This window comes from Cherax quadricarinatus, chromosome 46 (assembly GCF_038502225.1).
Source record: "Cherax quadricarinatus isolate ZL_2023a chromosome 46, ASM3850222v1, whole genome shotgun sequence".
Taxonomy (NCBI): Eukaryota; Metazoa; Arthropoda; class Malacostraca; order Decapoda; family Parastacidae; genus Cherax; species Cherax quadricarinatus.
In genome coordinates this window covers 18,279,283-18,306,028 of record NC_091337.1, presented here as the reverse complement: position 1 = coordinate 18,306,028, position 26,746 = coordinate 18,279,283, and the positions used below count along the sequence as shown (strand labels likewise).

The window sequence follows — 26,746 nt, the reverse complement described above, 5'->3', positions numbered from 1 at the left end:
TATTACAGAATTAGAGATGATTTTGATTGGTTTCACGATGACAAGTACCTGGAAATTGAGCTAAAAGTAACGAAAATGATCGATTTTTGCCAATATTCAAGAGTAAACAAATTAAGTCACGCATTCAATACACGTCGACTGGTGAGTCTAATATTCTTTCATAAGTGCGCTGATGTCATTTATACCATTTTTACAATAATGCAGTAGTATACATAACAGAAAACTTTATTTTCTGTGAGAATAAAAATTCAAAATGGAAAGCAGAAGTAATGTACGAGGGGCTCAGAGATGTGACTAATGAACAGATAAAATAATATTTTAATGCCAGGAATGTCTGTCTTATTTATTCTGAACCCTATTTTGAAATTGGCATCTTTTGAAATTTGTTTGAAATTGCCCAAATTGCCAATTTCTGACCACTTTATTGAGTAGTTGAAATCGGTAAATGGGTGGATTCTTGTACTCAGTCAAAAGAACTAATGGAGTTCTAGCTATGATTTTATAAAGTCAACTGCAACATTGGAATTGGCCGAAAATAGGGCCCAAAGTGGGCGAAATCGCCAACTTTGAGACCGCTAACTTCGCAAGAGCATAATTCTGTAAGTTTTTCATCAAATTTCATACTTTTGGTGTCATTACAATCGGGAAAAGATTCTCTTATTTAATAATAATTTTTTTTTTTTTTTTTTTTTTTTTTTTTTTTTGACCTGGAGAATGAGTTTGGGAGAGGGCCTCTCGACCCTCAAAGGGTTAATATACATTATTTAGGTATGCATACTGGTCAGAGGGCCTGTTGTAATTCTGAGTCATTGGTAAACTAGTACATCAAGTAAGGAGAGTTAGATACATATAACATAAAAATCTTAACTGAATAGTAATTGTGATATGCTGTGTGGCAAGATTTATCATGGCTTTCAGATTGATCTTATTAAAATGCTTATGGCTGCAAATATTTTATTTATCATTTGCAAAAAATTATATCTGTAGTTATTGCAGGAATACTTTTTCCTTGTAAATATGAAAATATTGCTGAATAACATGTTTAACTGTTGTTCCAGAAATCAGTTGACAGTGGTCAAGGCAGCAGTGAAATAGAGCCGGAGACCCTATTCAACCCCTCAACATTCCCAATCTCTAGTCATGAACAGTACATCTTCTATGAGTTTGAGATTCCTCAGGTAAGTTGTATGCAACTCCTTGCTATTTTTTTAACCCGTAAACGGTCCAAACGTATATATACATTTTTTCAACATTTGAAAGCATGTAAAAAAGTAGATCTTTTTGTTTTTCTACATTTGAAAATGTGTAAAAAAAACTTTGATCTACTTTTTTTTTTTGTTATATTTGAAAATATGTAAAAAAAACTTAGATCTACTTTTGTAGCACTACACATGTGAACGTAGATCTGCTTGGACCGTTTATGGGTTAAGTTAATTAAATTAATTTTTGTCTTCAATGAATGTATGTAGAGCTAGTACAAGGTAACAGACATGACATTTAACCCTTTGACTGTCGCGGCCGTATATATACGTCTTACGAGGTACCGTGTTTGACGTATATATACTTATAAATTCTAACGGCTTCAAATCAAGCAGGAGAAAGCTGGTAGGCCCACATGTGAGAGAATGGGTCTGTGTGGTCAGTGTGCACCATATAAAAAAAATCCTGGAGCACGCAGTGCATAATGAGAAAAAAAAAACTGACCTTTTTTTTTTTAATTAAAATGCCGACTTTGTGGTCTATTTTCGTATAGTATTTATGGTTGTATTCTCGTTTTCTTGGTCTCATTTGATAGAATGGAAAACATATTATAGAAATAGAGGTGATTTTGATTGATATTACTATAAAAAGAACCTAGAAATGGAGCTCAAAGTAGGGGAAATGTTTGATTTTTGCCAATGTTCAAAAGTAAACAAATGATGCCATTGTCCAATAAATGTCCAGCTAGCCATTCTAATATGCAGTCATGAATGGGTTGATGTTATTTATACAATTATTACAGTATTGCAGTAGTCTGCATAATAGTAAGTCTTCTATTTTTTGTTTGAATAAAAATTCAAAATAGAAAGCAAGAGTAATATCAGAGGGGCCTGGAGACATGACTGATGAGCAAAGAAAATGTTATTTTAGAGCCAGGAATGTCTGCATTGTTCATTCTGGACCTTATTTTGAAATTGTCATATTTTTTTAATTTTCGTGAAATTGGCCAAATTGCAAATTTCTGACCACATTATTAGGTAATTGAAATCGGTAAATGGGCAGTTTCTTGTACTCAATCGATAGAAAAAATGGAGTTCTAAAGAAATAGCTATGAGTTTGGGCAACTGAAACAATGGAATTAGCCGAAAATAGGGCTCAAAGTGGGCGAAATCGCCGATTTGTAAACAGCGCCGAGGTTGCTAACTTCGTGAGAGCATAATTCCGTCAGTTTTCCATCAAATTTCGTTTTTTTGGTGTCATTACAATCGGGAAAAGATTCTCTATCATTTCATAAGAAAAAAATAATATTTTTTTTTTTAAATTTTGCAACACCAGGAGACACCTCAGGATTGGGGGTTGCAACAGTCAAAGGGTTAAGAATACTGGTTGCTTCATATAATGACACTAGCATAGCCACAATTCAAGTAGGGTATTGAATATTGGAGTTGGCATTGAGATGTTAAAGACAAAATAAGTTAAACTTATGATTTTTAACTGGCTCTATTCACTGTAAGCATGCATTAATGTTTGATTGAAATAAGTCTGCAAATCCCTCCTATTTCAAGCACTTCCCATCAATAGGAGATGCCATGATGCCAGTGAGGTACTTTTGATCCTTTCCTTGGATTTTACCTAAGGCTTCCCATTCTCCAGATGCTATATGATCCCTATAAGTATGGCACCTTCCTGTGATTAAAATAAAATATTATGACTCCACATGAGGTATATATACTGAGTATATGTATCTAGGTTTAGTCTCCACATCTTCACAACTGTAAAGCAGTATTGTACATAGTTAAACTATTCTTTACGGGAACAGTAGTAAAAAAAAATAATGAGTGTCCCATTAAACAAAGGCAAGAGGAGTGGTTTTAAATATATATTCTCTCAAGTGTGAAAAAATGGACACCTGGGACTTTTTATATGATATATTTTGCAAGGTTAGTATAATTAGGGCATTCTCAGTTCAGTACTGTGTTACATCAATAATAACTCCAGTGACTTCACTTCACCAGACCTACTGAACATGAAGCAGGGTAGCAGAGTAGTTAAGATAAGAATGTTGACCTTTACAGGAATTATTTTTCTCACTGCCTTGTGGATGTTGAGTCTCAGCTGGTCCAAGTTGAGAACTTATACTGTGTGGTTGAAATGTAGCTTGTGGCATTTAAGGTACAGTTTGGTTAACAGATATGAGATGATGGGTGTAAAGTGGAATATTTTAGTTGTGATGAGACTTGTTCACTAACAAGTTTTACATTAAGGAGAATCATTTTTTTTTATAGGGATGGGACTTCCAGTGAAGATTGGGTATTCATCTGAAGGCTAGATATATTACAAGAAAAGGGGGGAAAAGAATGTATCCTTCACTTACCATAAACATTTGATGATAAAAAGAAATTTAAAGCAGTTTGTAATAAGAGACTGATTTTAAAATCAGTCTTTTTTTTTTCTTTACACAACAGATGTCTCCTGTCAAAGTAGGAACACTTCACTATCACTCACTTCATCACTGTCTTGCCAGAGGCATGCTGACACTACAGTTCAGATGATCCTCCAAACTGCAGTAGCTCCACCCCTCCTTCGGAGTTCAGACACTGTACTTCTCACCTCCAGAAATAAAGTCCAGTTAACTGGTTCCCCCGAATTCCTTCATAAATGTTACCTTGTTCACACTCGAGCACCACATCAGGTCATAAAACCACTTGCCTCCACTCACTCCTCTTTAACCCTTAAACTGTCCAAACATAGATCTGTTTTTTTAACATTTGAAAGTATGTAAAAAAACGTAGAGCTTGTTTTTCTTTTTTTACATTTGAAAACGTGTAAAAAAAACTTTGATCTATGTTTTTTTTTGTTATACAGTGGACCCCTGCTTAACGATCAGCTCCCAATGCGACCAATTATGTAAGTGTATTTATGTAAGTGCGTTTGTACGTGTATGTTTGGGGTCTGAAATGGACTAATCTAATTCACAATATTCCTTATGAGAACAAATTGTTCAGTAATGGCACCTGAACATACTTCTGGAATGAAATAATATCATAAACCGGGGGTCCACTGTACAGTGGTCCCTCAATAATCGTCTGTAATCCGTTCCTGGAAGTGGGACTATTATCGAAATGGACGATTTACGAATCAATTTTCCCCATAAGAAATAATGTAAATTCAATTAATCTGTTCCTGACACCCAGAAGTATTAAAACAAAAATTTTTTTTACATGAAATGTAGATGTAGTACATAAACAATACAGTGGCACATAATGAATTAAACATGAACAGAATAACACTTACCTTTATTGGCGATTCTTCTTTGTGTATATGGAAGACTGGAGAAGGAGACTGATTGGATGAATTACTGTTTGGAAGGGGAATCCCCTTCCATCAACACCTTGGGTACCAATTGCTTTTCTGGGGTTACTTCTCTTCTCTGTTTCTTAACCCTTTCAGGGTCCGTCCCGTAGATCTACGGCTGGTCGGTGAGTGTCCAAACCGTAGATCTACGCCAAAATTCTAGCGCCGTCAAATTTAGCGCGAAAGCGCTCATAGGCCTACATATGAGAGAATGGGTCTGCGCCGTGGGTGTGCGCCGTAAACAAAAAATCTAGGCGCCTGCATAGCATTGTGGGAACGCCGGCTCAGTCACCCTTGTTCACCATGTCTCGTCGCAAGTCAGCTCTCACTCCCCGGAAAATTGGGACTCTCCTCTTCCTGTCTGATAGTTCTGACACTGATGGAAGTGGAAATGAAGACGAATTCTACGGCTTTGATAAGTTAGTGACCGAAAATAATGACCAGGATATCGATAATAGTGCAGAAAACCCCGACGATCCTCGACCTTCTACCTCTGGTGTGGGCACTCGTGACTCACGGTCGGGTGTTCCTAAACGTAAGAGAAAACTAATATTTTCCCGTGGCCTGGCCTCTGACTTCAGTAATGACGATGATTCTGACGTGGATTGTGATTTTATTGCGCTCGACGATCATTCGAGTAGTGATAGTGAGGAAACATATTCACCAGTGAAGCGTCGGTATGTTCGCCGCCGCATGCGCTCGGGTAGTGTACCCTATGCTGTGCCCAGGGGACGGAGTTCATCCCGGAGTACATCCCGGAGTACATCCCGTGGCCCTACACCCGTTTTAGGTAGTGATAGTGAGGATGATGTGGCTACACTTGGCATGGATGGGCCACAGACATCAGTGGATGGTGTTAGTGGGGCTGGTGGTGGTAGTGGCACCGCCATGCGTGACTCGCTGTGCCACGCGGGAACCCACGCTGCTGACTCGTCAGTTCAAGGACAAAGCGGAGCGTCACCCACCAGCCCGCCACAACCACCCGTACAACCAGCCTATGATGTCCAGTATCCACCAGCAAACCGTATCTGGGATTGGCAGCAAAATCCCAATTTTGTTCCCAGCCCTCACCACTTTGATGACTCGCAAAGTGGAATTCTACCTACCTGTCCCCTTGGAACCACGGCCAATGAACTGGAATTCTTTGAATTATTCTTTGACCAGCCATTGATGGAAATTATTGTCAGGGAAAGTAATAAGTATTTTCAGTACACCATGGCAAATACGATCTTATCACCACAGTCAAGACTACACAGGTGGAAAGAGACGACTGTTGCAGAAATGTATTTGCTTTTTGCAACAATAATGCTTATGCCTCACGTCTATAAGCATAATATAAAAGCATACTGGTCCACAGATCGGCTAATTTGTACCCCATCCTTCAGTGAAATAATACCAGTGAACAGGTTTATCTTACTGTTACGTATGTTGCACTTCTCTGACAAAACCAGGCCTGACAGAAGTGACAGGTTATACAAGATTAGAAATGTTTTCATGTATCTCAAACAAAAGTTCAGGATATACTTTTATCCATTCAAGAATCTTGTAATTGACGAGTCTTTGATTTTGTTCAAAGGTAGACTGTCATTCAAGCAGTATATACCGAGCAAGAGGAACCGCTTTGGTATAAAATTGTTTGTACTCTGTGATTGTGACAGTGGCCTGGTGTTGGATATTGTTGTATACACGGGTAGTAAAACGTTGAAAGATACCAAGATGTTATTGGGTATATCAGGTGACGTAGTGAGAAACATGATGGCACCTTATCTTGGTAAGGGCCATACATTATATACCGATAACTGGTACACAAGCCCATTACTCAGTGATTTCATGCGAGTGAACAAGACAGATGTGTGTGGCACAGTGCGTTCTAATCGTAAACATATGCCCAGGCTCAACGCAGGTGTTCGTGGTGATGACATGCAGGTGTTTACTGCCAATGACATCATGGCATTATGGTGGCATGACAAACGAGATGTCACATTGTTGACAACCATTCACCGTAATGAAATGCAAGACAGTGGCAAAGTTGATCGAGTGACTAATGAACGTATTCGAAAACCAGTGACAGTGATTGATTATACACAAAACATGCGCTTGGTTGACAAGTGTGACATGCAGATTGGTTTTGTTGACTGTGTTCGTAAGAGTTACAAGTGGTACATGAAACTTTTCTTCCATCTCATGGACATTTCAATGCTGAATGCATATAATATGTACCAAATAAAGACTGGTAACAGACCACCGTATGGTGAATTTTGTTTGTCTGTTGTCAGACAACTCATAATGAAGTACCAGGTAACAACACCTGCAATACAACATGGTCCTCGAATTCATCACAATATACCCAAGCGTTTGAGAAGAGAAGGTGATCATTTCATAATACAGCTTCCTTCAACTCAAAAGAAATTTGCTCAGAAGAGATGCATTGTCTGTGCACAAACAAAACGACGGCAACAAAGACGCAAAGACACTCGGTTTATGTGTGAGGAATGTAAGGTGCCTCTGTGCATGGTGCCTTGTTTCAAGGAGTTCCACAAGCTCCAGCAGTTCTAAAACCATGTCCAGTGATTGTAAATATGTAAATATATGATAGAACATTAGTATTATACAATATTTGTGCATGTTTATTGTAATAAACAACAGTGGTAAACAATAATATGATGATAACTTTAGTGCGGTTATTGTGTTCAATACAGTGAGTTTATATATATACATTATATACAGTATTGGTCTCTCAGGCCCCAAATGTTAGTAGGAATAGAAAAAAATTGGAAAAGAAAAGAAAAAACAACTAAAACAACAAAATAATATAATACGCGTATGTGGAATTCGTCGATGTTGCCGCCACCACATCATTTTCTACAAACTTCTTGGCACTGTATCTCGGTAAGTACTGATCAGATTCTAATTTTTTTTTTGTTTTATTACCTTCACAAAAATATGCTCTTTAATTCTGTAAGAAAAAATAATTTTTTTTTTTTTCAAAATTTCTTGGACACTTCAGATTTTGGCCTTGGACCCTGAAAGGGTTAATACCACTAGGACCACCTTGAGTCACTGGAGTCCTGTCTCGCAAAAAAACTGTCCAGAGAGCTCTGTTTCTGGCGTCTATTTAAAACTTCCCTAAAATGGGCCAAGACTCTGTCACTGTACAAGTTGCCAATATGGCTTGCAACATCCTTCTCTGGGTGATGTTTCTCCATAAATCTTTCCATCCTACCCCACATTTCAAAAATCTCCTTAATTTCTGAAGAAGGCACCTTCCTCCATCTCTCTTCCTCCTCCTCTGCAGCAAAATTCAGAGCTGCCATCTGTTGCTGTTCCTGCTGAAGCTCTTGCAGCTCCTCAGTGGTTAGCTCTTTGTTGTGGTCCTCCACCAACTCTTCCACATCCTCCAAACTCACATCCAACCCCATGGAAGCCCCCAGTGCCACAATGGATTTAACAACTGACATAGGCTCATCAGGGTCAGCCCCAAACCCTTCAAAATCCCTCTTGTGGACACAATCTGGCCACAATTTTCTCCAAGCAGAGTTCAAAGTCCTGGTAGTCACTCTCTCCCAAGCCTTACCTATAAGGCTTACACAATGGAGAATACTGAAATGTTCTTTCCAAAAATCTCGTAGGGTCAAGTGAGTGTCTGAGGTCACATTCAAGCACCTTTCAAACATTGCTTTGGTGTAGAGTTTTTTAAAGTTTGCAATGACCTGCTGGTCCATGGGTTGGAGGAGAGGAGTGGTATTCGGGGGCAAGAACTTTACTGTGATGAACCCAAACTCCTTCAGAATTAGGTCATCCAAGTTTGGAGGATGAGCAGGTGCATTGTCCATTACTAGGAGGCACTTGAGATCCAATTTCTTTTCCAGGAGGTAATTCTTCACACTAGGGCCAAACACTTCGTTGAACCACTCTACAAAAATTTCCCTCGTGACCCATGCCTTACTATTAGATTTCCAAAACACACACAATTTACTCTTCATAACATTGTTTTTCCTGAACACTCGGGGATTTTCAGAATGGTACACTAGTAACGGCTTCACTTTGAAATCCCCACTAGCATTAGCACAGAACATTAGCATCAGCCTGTCTTTCATAGGCTTGTGTCCAGGCATTGCCTTTTCCTCTTGTGTAATGAAGGTCCTCTTTGGCATTTTCTTCCAAAAGAGGCCTGTTTCGTCACAATTGAACACTTGTTCAGGTTTCAGTCCTTCACTGTTTATGTACTCCTGGAATTCATGAACATATTTTTCAGCCGCCTTGTGGTCTGAACTGGCAGCCTCACCATGCCTTACCACACTGTGTATGCCAGTACGCTTCTTAAATCTCTCAAACCAGCCTTTGCTAGCCTTAAATTCACTCACATCATCACTAGTTGCAGGCAATTTCTTTACCAAATCGTCATGCAACTGCCTAGCCTTTTCACAAATAAGCGACGTCATAATACTGTCTCCTGCTAATTGTTTCTCATTTATCCACACCAATAATAACTTCTCAACATCTTCGAGTACTGGTGATCTCATTTTTGTCAGCATATTTACCCCCTTTGCAAAAACAGCATCTTTGATTTCCTTTTTCTTGGCTATGATGGAAGGTATGGTTGTACGGGATTTGTTATACATCCTGGCCAGTTCGCCCACACGTACGCCACTATCATATTGTTCAATGATGTTTTTCTTAAATTCAATCGTATTTCTCACCTTCTTTACCAAAGGCTTGGCACTAGGAGCTTTCTTTGGAGCCATGGTAGCTTATTTAGCACTTAAATAACTTGCAAGCACTAAAATAAATGAAATATAATGAAATATTTCACTGGAGCACGTGAGGGGACCGTCGCTCACTGGTAAACAATGGCACACTGGCTGGGAAGGAAAGGCTGAGGCGGCTCGAGGCCGCTCAGACCGTGCATACGCGTCTGGGACGAAGGACTATTAGCGAGTTACCGGACCATTTCCGAGCCAATATTTTGACGAAAAAACAGGACTATTTCCGAAATGGACGACTTTCAGGTCGGACGATTATTGAGGGACCACTGTATTTGAAAATATGTAAAAAAACGTAGATCTACTTTTGAAGCATTACGCATGTGAATGTCAGTCCATCAATCTTGATGGACTGACCACATCGACTCAAGGTTGAGGGACTGATTACCTCATTCTCCTCCTGTTCTTCAAGATTCTCCTTTGTAAGGACTGATGAAGCCACTGTGGCGAAACGTTTCCTCAATAAAGATACCCAAGAGTTGCACATGTGTCTAATTTATCAACATGTCGGTTCTCTGAACCATTCATCTACAAACGTGACTGATGAACAAAGAAAATGTTATTTTAGAGCCAGGAATGTCTGCATTGTTCATTCTGGACCCTATTTTGAAATTGTCGTATTTTTAATTTTCGTGAAATTGGCCAAATTGCAAATTTCTGACCACGTTATTGGGTAGTTGAAATGGGTAAATGGGCAATTTCTTGTACTCAGTCGATAGAAAAAATGGAGTTCTAAAGAAATAGCTATGAGTTTGGTCTACTGGCACAATGGAATTAGCCAAAAATAGGGCTCAAAATTGGTGAATTCGCCGATTCATAAATATTGCCGAGGTCGCTAACTTCGCGAGAGAGTAATTCCGTCAGTTAGCGGTCTTGACGATGTTTACGCATCGGCGATTTCACCCACTTTGAGCCCTATTTTCGGCCAATTCCAATGTACCAGTCGACAAAAATCATAACTACTTCGCTAGAACTCCATTTTTTCTATCGAATGAGTACAAGAAACCACCCATTTACCGATTTCAACTATCCAGTTAAGTAATCAGAAATTGGCAATTTTGCCAACACACACACACACACACACACACACACACACACACACACACACACACACACACACACACACACACACACACACACACACACACACACACACACACACACACACACACACACAGGTGAGTACAGAGTCAGGCGCAGACAAGGGGACGGTAAGCAACAACGGAGACATGCCGTACACGAAGGCCCTATCAGACCCACGTGAGGCCAGGGAAAAGACGATGAGCACACTAAGATCAAATGACAGGTCCGAAGACAATGAAGGTATGCTATATGCAGAGATTCTAACAGCCAACTGCAGTAGCAAGGGACAGCTGGTCAGGAAAGACAGTTCACTGAGAATAGAAGTTTCAGATATGACAGGGACTGAAGGCAAGAACATGTCAATGGAAGGAAATAAAATGCCTCAGAGGAAGCAGATGGGGACTCAGTGGGAGGAGGAAAGGGCGAGGTCAGTTTTTGTGTACGGGCTCCAAGAAGCCAAGGGGGACAACTTTGAAGAAATAAAACAGGAGGAGAAAAAAATGATTGAAGGCATCATGAAAACAATAGGGGAGGGCGATATGACCCAGGTGACAAATTTTCAGAGAATTGGGTGGTTTGCGAGTGGAAGGATACGGCCTGTCAGAGTAACTTTCAAGGAAGAATCAGTTCGAACCAGGATTCTGCAAGAGAAAGCAAGACTGAGGGACAAAGAGGGGTACCAGAGAATATACCTCGACCGTGACAGAACACAAGAAGAAAGGACTACACTGAAAGAGAGGGTACAGAGACGCAAGGAGGAACGAGAGGCAATGCCGAAAATGAGCAGGACCCAGACACAGGAGGAAGGGCAAACACACCCCACAGAATCTCCCACCAAAAGACTCCAACCACGACATTCCCAAAGCAACTGAGCAACCTATACTACAACCCACTCACTGTTCCCTCTGCCACCAACCCCCATATCACAAACCTCACCCCAACAGCTGTCCCTTATGGGCATTCTGACCCCACCCCCATCAACACAAACCCCACCTACACCACAGCCCCATATAGGCCCCCACCAAGGCTCTCGCTCCCCCAACCCCAATATTCTTGCATGACCACAATGATAGAAAAGAAACTGAAGGTTTGGTACACAAACGCGGATGGAATAACGAATAAAGATGAGGAGTGGAACGAAAGAATCAGTGAAAAATCCCCAGACATCATAGCAGTCACAGAAACAAAACTCGCTGAGACAATAACAGACACAATCTTCCCAACAGGATATCAGATCCTGAGGAAAGATAGAAGGAGTAGAGGGGGAGGAGGGGTTGCACTGCTCATAAAACACCGATGGGGATTTGAGGAAATGGAAGGCATGGACATGATTGGAGAAAGAGACTACATTGTAGGTACAATTCAATCCGGAGAACATAAAGTAGTCATTGGAGTGATGTATAACCCACCACAGAACTGCAGGAGGCCAAGAGAGGAGTACGAAGAAAACAACAGGGTGATGGTGGACACACTGGCTGAGGTGGCAAGAAGAGCTCACTCGAGCAGAGCAAAGTTACTGGTAATGGGCGATTTCAACCACAGGGAGATCGACTGGGAAAACCTGGAGCCACATGGGGGTCCCGAAACATGGAGAGCCAAGATGATGGATGTGGTACTTGAAAACCTCATGCATCAACATGTCAGGGACACAACCAGAGAGAGAGGGGAGGATGAGCCAGCAAGACTGGATCTTGTGTTCACCCTGAGCAGTTCAGACATTGAGGACATCACTTACGAGAGGCCCCTTGGAGCTAGCGATCACGTGGTTCTGAGTTTTGACTATATAGTAGAGTTACAAGTGGAGAAGGTAACAGGAACTGAAGGGGACAGGCCAAACTATAAAAGGGGGGACTACACAGGTATGAGAAACTTCCTGCATGAGGTTCAGTGGGACAGAGAAATGGTAGGAAAATCAGTAAACGAAATGATGGAATATGTGGCAACAAAGTGCAAGGAGGCAGAGGAAAGTTTTGTTCCCAAGGGAAACAGAAATAATAGGAAGACCAAAACGAGTCCTTGGTTTACCCGAAGGTGTAGGGAGGCAAAAACTAAGTGCAACAGAGAATGGAAAAGGTACAGGAGGCATAGGACCCAGGAAAACAAGGAGATTAGTAGAAGAGCCAGAAACGAGTATGCACAGATAAGGAGGGAGGCCCAGCGACAGTATGAAAACGACATAGCATCAAAAGTCAAATCTGACCCGAAACTGCTGTATAGCCACATTGGGAGGAAGACAACAGTCAAGGACCAGGTGATAAGGCTGAGGAAAGAAGGTGGAGAACTCACAAGAAACGATCAAGAGGTATGTGAGGAGCTCAACACGAGATTTAAGGAAGCATTTACAGTAGAGACAGGAAGGACTCTGGGGGGACAGACCAGATGGGGACACCAGCAAGGGATACACCAACAAGTGTTGGACGACATACATACAGATGAGGAGGAGGTGAAGAAACTGCTAAGGGACATCGATACCTCAAAGGCAATGGGACCGGACAACATCTCCCCGTGGGTCCTTAGAGAGGGAGTAGATATGTTGTGCGTGCCACTTACCACAATCTTCAACACGTCCCTGGAAACTGGGCAACTACCTGAGGTATGGAAGACGGCAAATGTAGTTCCCATTTTTAAAAAAGGAGACAGAAAAGAGGCACTAAACTATAGACCTGTGTCATTGACGTGTATAGTATGCAAAATTATGGAGAAGATTATCAGGAGGAGAGTGGTGGAGCACCTGGAACGGAACAAGAGTATAAATGCCAACCAGCACGGATTCACGGAAGGCAAATCCTGTGTCACAAACCTTCTGGAGTTTTATGATAAAATAACAGAAGTAAGACACGAGAGAGAGGGGTGGGTTGATTGCATCTTCTTGGACTGCAAGAAGGCCTTTGACACAGTTCCTCACAAGAGATTAGTGCAGAAGCTAAAGCATCAGGCGCATATAACAGGAAGGGCACTGCAATGGATCAGAGAATACCTGACAGGGAGGCAACAACGAGTCATGGTACGTAATGATGTATCACAGTGGGCACCTGTGACGAGCGGGGTCCCACAGGGGTCGGTCCTAGGACCAGTGCTATTTTTGGTATATGTGAACGACATGATGGAAGGGTTAGACTCAGAAGTGTCCCTGTTTGCAGATGATGTGAAGTTAATGAGGAGAATTAAATCTGATGAGGACCAGGCAGGACTTCAAAGAGACCTGGACAGACTGGAAACCTGGTCCAGCAAATGGCTTCTCGAATTTAATCCTGCCAAATGCAAAGTCATGAAGATAGGGGAAGGGCACAGAAGACCACAGACAGAGTATAGGCTAGGTGGCCAAAGACTGCAAACCTCACTCAAGGAGAAAGATCTTGGGGTGAGTATAACACCGAGCATGTCTCCGGAAGCACACATCAATCAGATAACTGCTGCAGCATATGGGTGCCTGGCAAACCTGAAAACAGCATTCCGATACCTTAGTAAGGAATCATTCAAGACACTGTACACCGTGTATGTCAGGCCCATACTGGAGTATGCAGCACCTGTTTGGAACCCGCACTTGATAAAGCACGTCAAGAAACTAGAGAAAGTACAAAGGTTTGCGACAAGGTTAGTTCCAGAGCTAAGGGGAATGTCCTATGAAGAAAGATTAAGGGAAATCGGCCTGACGACACTGGAGGACAGGAGGGTCAGGGGAGACATGATAACGACATATAAAATACTGCGTGGAATAGACAAGGTGGACAAAGACAGGATGTTCCAGGGAGGGGACACAGAAACAAGAGGCCACAATTGGAAGTTGAAGACACAAATGAGTCAGAGAGATAGTAGGAAGTATTTCTTCAGTCATAGAGTTGTAAGGCAGTGGAATAGCCTAGAAAATGACGTAGTGGAGGCAGGAACCATACACAGTTTTAAGACGAGGTTTGATAAAGCTCATGGAGCGGGGAGAGAGAGGGCCCAGTAGCAACCGGTGAAGAGGCGGGGCCAGGAGCTAAGACTCGACCCCTGCAACCACAAATAGGTGAGTACACACACACACACACACACACACACACACACACACACACACACACACACACACACACACACACACACACACACTCACACTCACACTCACTCACACTCACACTCACTCACACTCACTCACACTCACTCACACTCACTCACACTCACTCACACTCACTCACACTCACTCACACTCACTCACACTCACTCACACTCACTCACACTCACTCACACTCACACTCACTCACACTCACTCACACTCACTCACACTCACTCACACTCACTCACACTCACTCACACTCACTCACACTCTCACTCACACTCTCACTCACACTCTCACTCACACTCTCACTCACACTCACTCACACTCTCACTCACACTCTCACTCTCACTCTCACTCTCACTCACACTCACTCACACTCACTCTCACTCACTCTCACTCACTCACACTCACTCTCACTCACACTCACTCACACTCACTCTCACTCACTCACACTCACTCACACTCACTCTCACTCACTCACTCTCACTCACTCTCTCTCACTCACTCTCTCTCACTCTCTCTCTCTCTCTCTCTCTCTCTCTCTCTCTCTCTCTCTCTCTCTCTCTCTCTCTCTCTCTCTCTCTCTCTCTCTCTCTCTCTCTCTCTCTCTCTTTTTCCCCCCAGGTGAATAAACACTATAAGCCACTTCTCACATCCGACCCTTATTTTACCCCACGTAATTCCTGAATTTATGCATTTATATTCCCTCTTTCCTTACTGTAACTGATCCTTCAACATTATTGCTACTTCCTTAGCTGTAACTCTGTTGGAAGCCCCTGACCTAATACCATTACGTATATCTCCCCACTGAAACTCTCCTAGGCATTTCAGCTGTGTTTCATTTAGAGCCAGGACATCCAGCTTCTTTTCATAACACTCACAATCATCTCTTTCTTATCTGCACAACATCCACGCACATTCAAACATCCCAGCTTAAAGGGTTTCTTCTCTTTTAGTAAGCTATACAGAAGGCAGCATTACTAGCCCATTGCTCCTGGCATTTTAGTTGACTTTTACAACACACATGGCTTACAGAGGAAAGATTCTTATTTCCATAGAGTTTGAAGGAAATAATAAGAACAAGAACTACAGTAGACCCTGGGTTTTTGTAATTAATCTGTTCCAGAAGGTTGGCCGAAATCCGAAATGGCCAAAAACCGAAGTAATATTTCCCATAAGAAATAAGGTAAATTCAATTAATCTGTTCCAGACACCCAAAAAATATTAGCCAAAAATACATTTTATAAAGAATAACTGTAGTTTTAGATACAGAAAACAATGAGAAATAAATATAAATGACTAATTTTAATGATAAATGAACATTACAGACCTTTATTGAAGACTCTTTGTTAGTTCTTTCCTGTGGTTGTCCACCAACTCATCCACATCCTGGCCACTCACATCCAACCCCCTACCTACCAGCTACATACACTGCGGCCCACAGCTATATTATTATCATCGACATACCATGTTCACTGAGTTTAATCGTTTCTTACAACTACTTTTAGATGCCATCATAAACAAAGGGAGAAGTAATGAATAATTCATGCCGAGAATTGTAAACAAAAGCTTGTGTATTAAGTGCGGTTACTGGGCTAATGCAGATTCATACAGTTTTCTCCAGTGCTGGACCAGAGAAAACGTAATGTTTACCCTCCACCGCATATAAACATTGCATGTTTATATGCTATGTAATGTGTTTCTTATATAATTTTGAAAAAATATCATAGATGGATTAATGAAAATGTCTATATTAACCTAAAATAAGACATTTAATGTGCCCAAGAGTAAGTCAGGAACGTATGAGTGGTCCAGGCGTATACGTCTAGTACTAATGATTTCTGAGTGGATGTACAAAACGTGGGGGGGGGAGGAATTTCACCCAAAAAATTGTTCAAAGTCCAAATTGTATGATTTCTGCACCAGCCGAAAACTGGGGGTCCACTGTACGAAGAAAAATCAAAGAAATCTCAGATTAGTGTGTGTATATATAAATGTGTACATACAAGTGTAGTGTGACCTAAGTGTAAGTAAAAGTAGCAAGATACACCTGTTATCTTGTGGTTTATGAGACAGAAAAGGACACCAGCACTTCTACTGTCATATAAAACAAATACAGGTTTCCATCTTACACTTATTTGGCAGGACTGTAGTACCTTATTGGATGGTTGCTGTGTACCAGTCTTCTACTTACAAATTTTGTTTTATAGAATTTACCTGCACATCACAAATTTGCTCTTATCCATATGCTGCTTACAGACACTGGTGGGACGTTTGATTGGCCGGAAAGGTGCCTTTGTTAATAAAATCAAAGCTACTACAGATGCTACTGTCATTGTACATCCACACAGAAATAGAAGATTCAAGCTGTGCTCTGTGGAAGGTAAATTTAAAAGTATAAATACACTAGTTTATTTAAAATTTGTGTAGTGTTTTTCACTTAAGCAAAAGTAGAAACAGAATTAATAGATAATAGTAATGAATTATTTAATAATGAATGGGAGAGCCAGAATGAATGTAATGGATTCCAAGGTATCAGAAGGAATGCTGTCAAATTCGTACCACTGTTGCATGGTATTAGAGAGACTGGGGATTAATGAAAGATGGTTGTGTTACATGTTATGCGATGGATTTTCCTTATGCATTTTCATGGCGGTACTTTCATGGGAGACTGAGACCAGAGGTCTCTAAGATCATCTTTTATTTATTAGGTTTCATTATGTAAACAGATGTACCTGTGCAGTATATTTACTGTTATATTGCCATACATATTAATTGTTATTGTACTTGTACCCAAACAGTAGTTTTTATTTTTTTGTACATCACTTACACATTTTTTTTTTTCAACAAACCAGCTGTATCCCACTGAGGCAGGGTGGCACAAAAAGAGAAACGAAAGTTTCTCTTTTTAAATTTACTAATTTATACAGGAGAAAGAGTTACTAGCCCCTTGCTTCTGGCATTTTAGATGCCTCTTACAACACGCATGGCTTACGGAGGAAGAATTCTGTTCCATTTCCCCATGGAGATAAGAGGAAATAAACAAGAACAAGAACTAGAAAGAAATAACAAAAAAAGGCACAATACCGTGACTGGAACGATACACAAATAACCCGCACATAAAAGAGAGAAGCTTACGACGACGTTTCGGTCCGACTTGGACCATTGACTTTGTCAGTGGTCCAAGTCGGACCGAAACGTCGTCGCAAGCTTCTCTCTTTTATGTGCGGGTTATTTGTGTACCAGAAAGAAAATAGAAGAAAACCCAGAGGGGTGTGTGTATATATGCTTGTACATGTAAGTGTAGTGTGACCTAAGTGTAAGTAGAAGTAGCAAGACATACCTGAAATCTTGTATGTTTATGAGACAGAAAAAAGGACACCAGCAATCCTACCATTATGTAAAGCAGTTACAGGCTTTTGTTTTACACTCACTTGGCAGGATGGTAGTACCTCCCTGGGTATATCACTTACACATGTATGATTAATATGTTTGTCTGTAGAGTGTGCTGATATACAGAGCATGCCATTAGTTTCAGACTTTATGTTCATCGCACAATCCCATAAAACAGTAAGAGTTATCACTATTCAGAATGGATTTTCTTCTGAACTGCAGGCTAATTACCTCACTACCATACTGAGTGTTTTTGAATAATGATTGACAAATTAGTACATTCATGTCTAAAAATATTTATTCTGGGTAAACGACTTTTGCTGCACCCTGTTTACTGTATGTCTCTATACAGTATATGATTCTTTATAAAGAAAGTGAACTTATAAAAGATTTTCATTAGGTACAAAGCGGCAGGTCAAGGCAGCTCTAGGAATGATCCGCGAATACTTTCCACTTAATCGATACCCAGATATTACACTGGAGCAGGTGCTCACACAACAGCCAGTTCCTACTCAACTCCAGCCAACTCTAAACACCCAGACTCTGCAGGTAAGATTTCATTTATGTAATTTTTGGCATTGAAGTTCATTTCAGTATTAGGTTTCATAGCCAAAGTAATGAGTAGATTTCATTTTGTTTATGTATATTATTATTTTATCACATTCTGTTCTCCCCCATCAACCATTGTTGTATCCTTTACCTGCCTGTAATTCCATGAGCTTGTTTTTTCAGGGCCTATTTTTTAATGTAAGACTGTTCATGACATAGTAAACATTCAACTAAAACTCTGAATAAGTTATTAAAGTAAGATTTTTTTTTATGAGGTAGTAGGTTGGTAGACAGCAACCACCCAGGGAGGTACTACTGTCCTGCCAAGTGAGTGTAAAATGGAAGTCTGTAATTGTTTTACATGATGGTAGGATTGCTGGTGTCTTTTTTCTGTCTCTTAAACATGCAAGATTTCAGGTACGTCTTGCTACTTCTACTCTCACTTAGGTCACACTACACATACATGTACAAGCATATATATATATACACACCCCTCTGGGTTTTCTTCTATTTTCTTTCTAGTTCTTGTTCTTGATTATTTCCTCTTATCTCCATGGGGAAATGGAACAGAATTCTTCCTCCATAAGCCATGCATGTTGTAAGAGGCGACTAAAATGCCGGGAGCAAGGGCCTAGTAACCCCTTCTCCTGTATAAATTACTAAATTTAAAGAGAGAAACTTTTGTTTTTCTTTTTAGGCCACCCTGCCTTGGTGGGATACGACCGGTTTGTTGAAAAAAAAAAAAAGGATTGCTGTTGTCTTTTCTGTCTCATAAACATGCAAGATTTCAGGTATGTCTTGCTACTTCTACTTGCACTTAGGTCACACTACATTTGGATGTACAAGCATATATATACACACACCCCTTTTGGTTTTCTTCTATTTTCTTACTGGTTGTTGTTCTTGTTTATTTCCTCTTATCTCCATGGGGAAGAGGAACAAAATTCTTCCTCCGTAAACCATGCGTGTTGTAAGAGGTGACTAAAATGCTGGAAGCAAGGGGCTGATAACCCCTTCTCCTATATACATTACTAAAGTTAAAAAGAGAAACTTTCGTTTTTCTTTTTGGGCCACCCTGCCTTGGTGGGATATGGCCGGCGTGTTGAAAGAAGAAAGATCCTCATTGTTGCTTCATGCTACCAATAGATTGAGCTGACTGCTGGTGTTGTGGTAGAAGTTCGTGTGAGTGCTGTAGTGAGTGCTGGGGAGTTGTGGGTACAGCAGCCTCTACACCCCTCATACTCTGCACTTCACCGCCTCCAGTCCTGTATGAACCTCAACTATGGTGATGGTTCCAGTACTCCATCTCTTCCAATTCCTGTTCAAGGTTAGTAATTTAGATAATTTTTTTGTTAGTTAACCCTTTCAGGGTCCAGAGGCCAAATCTCAGAGTGACAGCCAGGGTCCAAGAATTTAAAAAAAAAAAAAAAAAATCTTACAGAATTAAAGATAATATTTTTTATAGGTAATAAAACAAAAACAAAAAAATAATTCCAATAACTACTTTCCAAGATATAGAGGCGTGAAGTTGACCCTCAATGACCGGGTGGCGTCATTTTTTTTTATTTTACTGTTTTGTTCCTTTTTCTTTTCATTTCTAATTTTGTTTTTTCAGTAATGTTTGTGGCCTGTGAGACCAATATAATGTATATATGTACACTCGTTGTATTCAGCACAATAACTGCACTAATATTTTCATCATTATTTTGTATACAGTTATTGTTTACAACAAAAAACATGCTAAAATGTTGTATATTAGTAATGTTCTGTTATATGTATATGTATTTACATATGTACAGTCACTGGACATATTCCTAGAACTGCTGCAGTCTGTGGAAGTCTTTGAAGCAAGGTGTCATGCACAGTGGTGTCTTACTCATCTGTGGATCAGTATGATTTTATATTATGCTTATAGACATGAGGCATAAGCATTAGAGTTGCAAAAAACAAATACATTTCAGCCACAGTCGTCTCTTTCCACCAGTGGATGATGATGCACTTTGTCCTGGAACTGCTGAGTCAGCACTGTCACTCAGCGGCTTGGGTTCCAGACTCCCAGTCTGGGCTGGTGCTGCATGCTCACATGCTGGTGGCACCACCACCACCTACTGACACATGTGGTCTATCCATCCCAATTGTAGCCACATCATTGTCACTTTCACTGTCTATTCCAGGTGTAAGGCCAAGGGATGTATTCAGTCCCCTTGGAATTGCATATGGTATAGGGTACCATATGGTACATTGTTCCATATGGTATAGATACAGGGAACCCAATAGAAGTAAGTCACTCAGACTTTTTTTGGGTTATCCTAGGATCTTTACACATATGCTGCTATGTATGGTAATCTATGTAACTGTATTTGTGTATTTTTTTTTTTTTTCAACAAGTCAGCCGTCTCCCACCGAGGCAGGGTGACCCAAAAAAGAAAGAAAATCCCCAAAAAGAAAATACTTTCATCATCATTCAACACTTTCACCACACTCGCACATTATCACTGCTTTTGCAGAGGTGCTCAGAATACAACAGTTCAGAAGCATATACATATAAAGATACACAACGTATCCCTCCAAACTGCCAATATCCCAAACCCCTCCTTTAAAGTGCAGGCATTGTACTTCCCATTTTCAGGACTCAAGTCCGACTATATGAAAATAACCGGTTTCCCTGAATCCCTTCACTAAATATTACCTTGCTCACACTCCAACAGATCGTCAGGTCCCAAGTATCATTCGCCTCCATTCACTCCTATCTAATACGCTCATGCACGCTTGCTGGAAGTCCAAGCCCCTAGCCCACAAAACCTCCTTTACCCCCTCTTTCCAACCCTTTCGAGGACGACCCCTACCCCTCCTTCCTTTCCCTATAGATTTATATGCTTTCCATGTCATTCTACTTTGATCCATTCTCTCTAAATGACCATACCACCTCAACAACCCCTCTTCTGCCCTCTGACTAATACTTTTATTAACTCCACACCTTCTCCTAATTTCCACACTCCGAATTTTCTGCATAATATTTACACCACACATTGCCCTTGGACAGGACATCTCCACTGCCTCCAACCGTCTCCTCGCTGCTGCATTTACCACCCAAGCTTCACATCCATATAAGAGTGTTGGTACTACTATACTTTCATACATTCCCTTCTTTGCCTCCATAGATAACGTTTTTTGACTCCACATATACCTCAACGCACCACTCACCTTTTTTCCCTCATCAATTCTATGATTAACCTCATCCTTCATAAATCCATCCGCCGACACGTCAACTCCCAAGTATCTGAAAACATTCACTTCTTCCATACTCCTCCTCCCCAATTTGATATCCAATTTTTCTTTATCTAAATCATTTGATACCCTCATCCCCTTACTCTTTTCTATGTTCACTTTCAACTTTCTACCTTTACACACATTCTCAAACTCATCCACTAACCTTTGCAATTTTTCTTTAGAATCTCCCATAAGCACAGTATCATCAGCAAAAAGTAACTGTGTCAATTCCCATTTTGAATTTGATTCCCCATAATTTAATCCCACCCCTCTCCCGAACACCCTAGCATTTACTTCTTTTACAGCGCCATCTATAAATATATTAAACAACCATGGTGACATTACACATCCCTGTCTAAGACCTACTTTTACCGGGAAGTATTCTCCCTCTCTTCTACACACCCTAACCTGAGCCTCACTATCCTCATAAAAACTCTTTACAGCATTTAATAACTTACCACCTATTCCATATACTTGCAACATCTGCCACATTGCTCCTGTATCCACTCTATCATATGCCTTTTCTAAATCCATAAATGCAATAAAAACTTCCCTACCTTTATCTAAATACTGTTCACATATATGCTTCAATGTAAACACTTGATCTACACATCCCCTACCCACTCTGAAGCCTCCCTGCTCATCCGCAATCCTACATTCTGTCTTACCTCTAATTCTTTCATTTATAACCCTACCGTATACTTTTCCTGGTATACTCAGTAAACTTATTCCTCTATAATTTTTACAATCTCTTTTGTCCCCTTTCCCTTTATATAAAGGGACTATACATGCTCTCTGCCAATCCCTAGGTACCTTCCCCTCTTTCATACATTTATTAAACAAAAGTACCAACCACTCCAACACTATATCCCCCCCTGCTTTTAACATTTCTGTCATGATCCCATCAGTTCCAGCTGCTTTACCCCCTTTCATTCTACGTAATGCCTCACGTACCTCCACCACACTTACATTCTGCTCTTCTTCACTCCTAAAAGATGGTATATCTCCCTGGCCAGTGCATGAAATTACCGCCTCCCTTTCTTCCTTAACATTTAAAAGTTCCTCAAAATATTCTCGCCATCTACCTAATACCTCCCTCTCCTCATCTACTAACTCCCCTACTCTGTTTTTAACTGACAAATCCATACTTTCCCTAGGCTTTCTTAACTTGTTTAACTCACTCCAAAAATTTTTCTTATTTTCATTAAAATTTCTTGACAGTGCCTCTCCCACTCTTTCATCTGCTCTCCTTTTGCACTCTCTCACCACTCTCTTCACCTTTCTTTTACTCTCCATATACTCTGCTCTTCTTATAACACTTCTGCTTTGTAAAAACCTCTCGTAAGCTACCTTTTTCTCTTTTATCACACCCTTTACTTCATCATTCCACCAATCACTCCTCTTTCCTCCTGCCCCCACCCTCCTATAACCACAAACTTCTGCCCCACATTCTAATACTGCATTTTTAAAAATATTCCAACCCTCTTCAACCCCCCCACTACTCATCTTTGCACTAGCCCACCTTTCTGCCAATAGTCGCTTATATCTCACCCGAACTTCCTCCTCCCTTAGTTTATACACTTTCACCTCCCTCTTACTTGTTGTTGCCACCTTCCTCTTTTCCCATCTACCTCTTACTCTAACTGTAGCTACAACTAAATAATGATCCGATATATCAGTTGCCCCTCTATAAACATGTACATCCTGGAGCCTACCCATCAACCTTTTATCCACCAATACATAATCTAACAAACTACTTTCATTACGTGCTACATCATACCTTGTATATTTATTTATCCTCTTTTTCATAAAATATGTATTACTTATTACCAAATTTCTTTCTACACATAGCTCAATTAAAGGCTCCCCATTTACATTTACCCCTGGCACCCCAAATTTGCCTACTACTCCCTCTATAACATTTTTACCCACTTTAGCATTGAAATCCCCAACCACCATTACTCTCACACTTGATTCAAAACTCCCCACGCATTCACTCAACATTTCCCAGAATCTCTCTCTCTCCTCTACACTTCTCTCTTCTCCAGGTGCATACACGCTTACTATAACCCACTTTTCACATCCAATCTTTATTTTACTCCACATAATCCTTGAATTTATACATTTGTAGTCCCTCTTTTCCTGCCATAGCTTATCCTTCAACATTATTGCTACTCCTTCTTTAGCTCTAACTCTATTTGAAACCCCTAACCTAATCCCATTTATTCCTCTCCATTGAAACTCTCCCACCCCCTTCAGCTTTGTTTCACTTAAAGCCAGGACATCCAGTTTCTTCTCATTCATAACATCCACTATCATCTCTTTCTTATCATTTGCACAACATCCAAGCACATTCAGACTTCCCACTTTGACAATTTTCTTCTTATTATTTGTGTATACCTGAATAAATTTACTCGAGCATGTGTAGGGTGGTAAGTAAGCTTATTCAGGTATACACAAATACAGTTACATAGATTATCATACATAGCAGCATGTGTGTGGAGAACCTAGGATAACCCAAAAAAGTCAGTGACTTATTTCCATACGGTACATTGTACTATACTGTACATTGTACCATACGGTACATTGTACCATACGGTACATTGTACCATATGGTATAATGTACCATATGGTATAATGTACCATATGGTATAATGTACCATATGTTACAATGTACCATATGGTACAATGTAACATATGGTACATTGTACAATGTGTTATAATGTACCATATGGTATAATGTACCATATGGTACACTATCATATGCCATTGTACCATATGGTTCAAAACTATAGAATTCCTCTTCATATCCACTTCCATCAGTGTTAGAACTATAACTTGGGAAGAGGAGAATCAGAATTCACCGGGAGTGATTCAGGAAAGGGATTCAAGGGAAACTAGGTACAGGAGGACCCTGCTTATTTGGCAGGTTAGGCCCAGGCTACCGCAGTAAAGCAAAAACCGCTGTGAAGGTAATCACCATTTTTTTAACTTTTAAATGCATATAAATGCCTGATAAAATGTTTACACTGTCATATATTACGTTAGGAATAAAACTAGACCTAAAAAATAAAAAAAAAAGTAAAATGCATATACAATACAAAGATTACTTTCCTTAAAATATTTTTGGCCTTAACATAGGGTGAGAGGTGAGTAGTATTTATTGTAGGATGTCAGGAGGAGATGTAACCAGTCTCTGCTAGTTTCGAATTTATCATCAGCAGCTTCCTCACCTCTCAGCCTTCTTAGAACTGAAGAGACTTAGGCTAATGCCTAGTTTGATCTTCAGTCCACACCAGTAAAAGTTTTTCCATGTCATCAGTAAGGTTATCACGTTTTCTCGTAACTTTAGTGTTCACCGGTGTAGCACTTTTAAATTCCTAAAACACTTTCTCCTTAGATCCCAACATAACACCAAAAATAGTATATGTAATATATGTAATAGCTTGAAGAAACTTAAAACTTTGGAGAGTTTCCAGATGGCACTGAGAGATGCAGAGCTCAAGGCAACACACCCAGGTTCCCATGTACAATTTTTTTTTTTTTTAACACTGGCCATTTCCCACCGAGGCAGGGTGACCCAAAAACAGAAAGAAACACTTTCACCATCATTCAACACTTTCACCATCATTCACACACAATCACTGTCTTTGTAGAGGTGTGCAGATATGACAGTTCAGATGTCACTTCATACAGCAAATATCCTCTCCTTTAAAGTGTAGGCATTGTACTTCCCACCTCCAGGACTCAAGTCTTCACAAAATATTACCCTCCTCATGCTCCACAGCTCGTCAAGTCCCAAAAACCATTTTCTGTATTCACACCTATGTAACACACATGCAAAACTTTTTTTTACATCTCCCTCTCCATCCTTTCCTAGGACAACGCCTACCCCTCCACTACAGATTTATCCACCCTTCAAGTCATCCTGTTTTGCTCAATCCTCTCTAAATGACCAAACCACCTCAACAACTCCTCTTCAGCCCTCTGAATAATACTTTTAATAACTCCACACCTCCTAATTTTCTTTCTTAGAATTTTCTGCATAATATTTACACCACACATCACCCTTAGACACAACATCTTCACTGCCTCCAGCCTCCTCCTCGCTGCAGCATTGACAGCCCATGCTTCACACCCATATAAGAGTGTTGGTGCCACTATACTCTCGTACATTCCTTTCTTTGCCTTCATGGATAATTTTTTTTTTTTTTTGTCTCCACAGATACCTAAATGCACAACTCGCCTTTTTTCCTTCATCAGTTCTGTGGTTAACCTCGTCCTTCATAAACCCATCTGGTGATGAATCTACTCCCAAATATCTGAACATGTTCACTTCTTCCATACTTCCTCCCTCCAATATGATACTTAATTTTTTTTTCCTAGCTCGTTTGATACCTACTGTGGTGTCAGTTTTGGTGGGCGGTCAGATTTGCATGTATTTCATGTGTGTCCACTGGCTGTTGATACACATTCATCTTGCATTATGCATAAGATTGTGAAGTTTTTCTTGTAATACTAACACATTACAGTGGACCCCCGGTTAACGAACTTTTTTCATTCCAGTAGTATGTTCAGGTGCCAGTACTGACCGAATTTTTTCCCATAAGGAATATTGTGAAGTAGATTAGTCCATTTCAGACCCCCAAACATACACGTACAAACGCACTTACATAAATACACTTACATAATTGGTCGCATTTGGAGGTGATCGTTAAGCGGGGGTCCACTGTACTTTGTGTACAAGTTGTCTTTACATTGGTACAGTAAAATACATAACAGCAACACTCCCATTCTCATGCAACATACCATTTTTAGAACGAATGATGCTATGGTTGAAGGCATATAAAAGGAATATTTTTCTACAGTTACCCCAGTAATACTGTACTGTACACAGCTTCTCTTGTACTGGCCTAGAGAAAATGTAATTCTTGTTGTCATTACTACAAGCCACTTGGCCACCACAAACATATATTTGTCATTTTGTTCTACCATGGTTATATGTATTATGTTTATATGATACGTAGCATGTTTCTTATATAATTTTGAAATAAATGTCATAGATGGATTAACCCCTTCAGGGTCCAAGACCCAAATC

General features: G+C 40.3%; 1 protein-coding gene across 7 annotated transcripts in view; it reads left to right on the top strand.

Moving 5' to 3' along the window:
* LOC128696751 (uncharacterized) overlaps positions 1-26,746 on the top strand; it is a 106,477-nt gene that overhangs the window by 37,127 nt on the left and 42,604 nt on the right. For all 7 annotated transcript variants that reach the window (XM_070094581.1, XM_070094582.1, XM_070094586.1 and 4 more), the window contains 4 exons: positions 1,059-1,178; positions 16,696-16,819; positions 18,230-18,378; positions 19,525-19,705. In XM_070094581.1, coding sequence (XP_069950682.1) covers positions 1,059-1,178; positions 16,696-16,819; positions 18,230-18,378; positions 19,525-19,705 — 574 coding nt within the window. The remainder of the gene's footprint in view (positions 1-1,058; positions 1,179-16,695; positions 16,820-18,229; positions 18,379-19,524; positions 19,706-26,746) is intronic.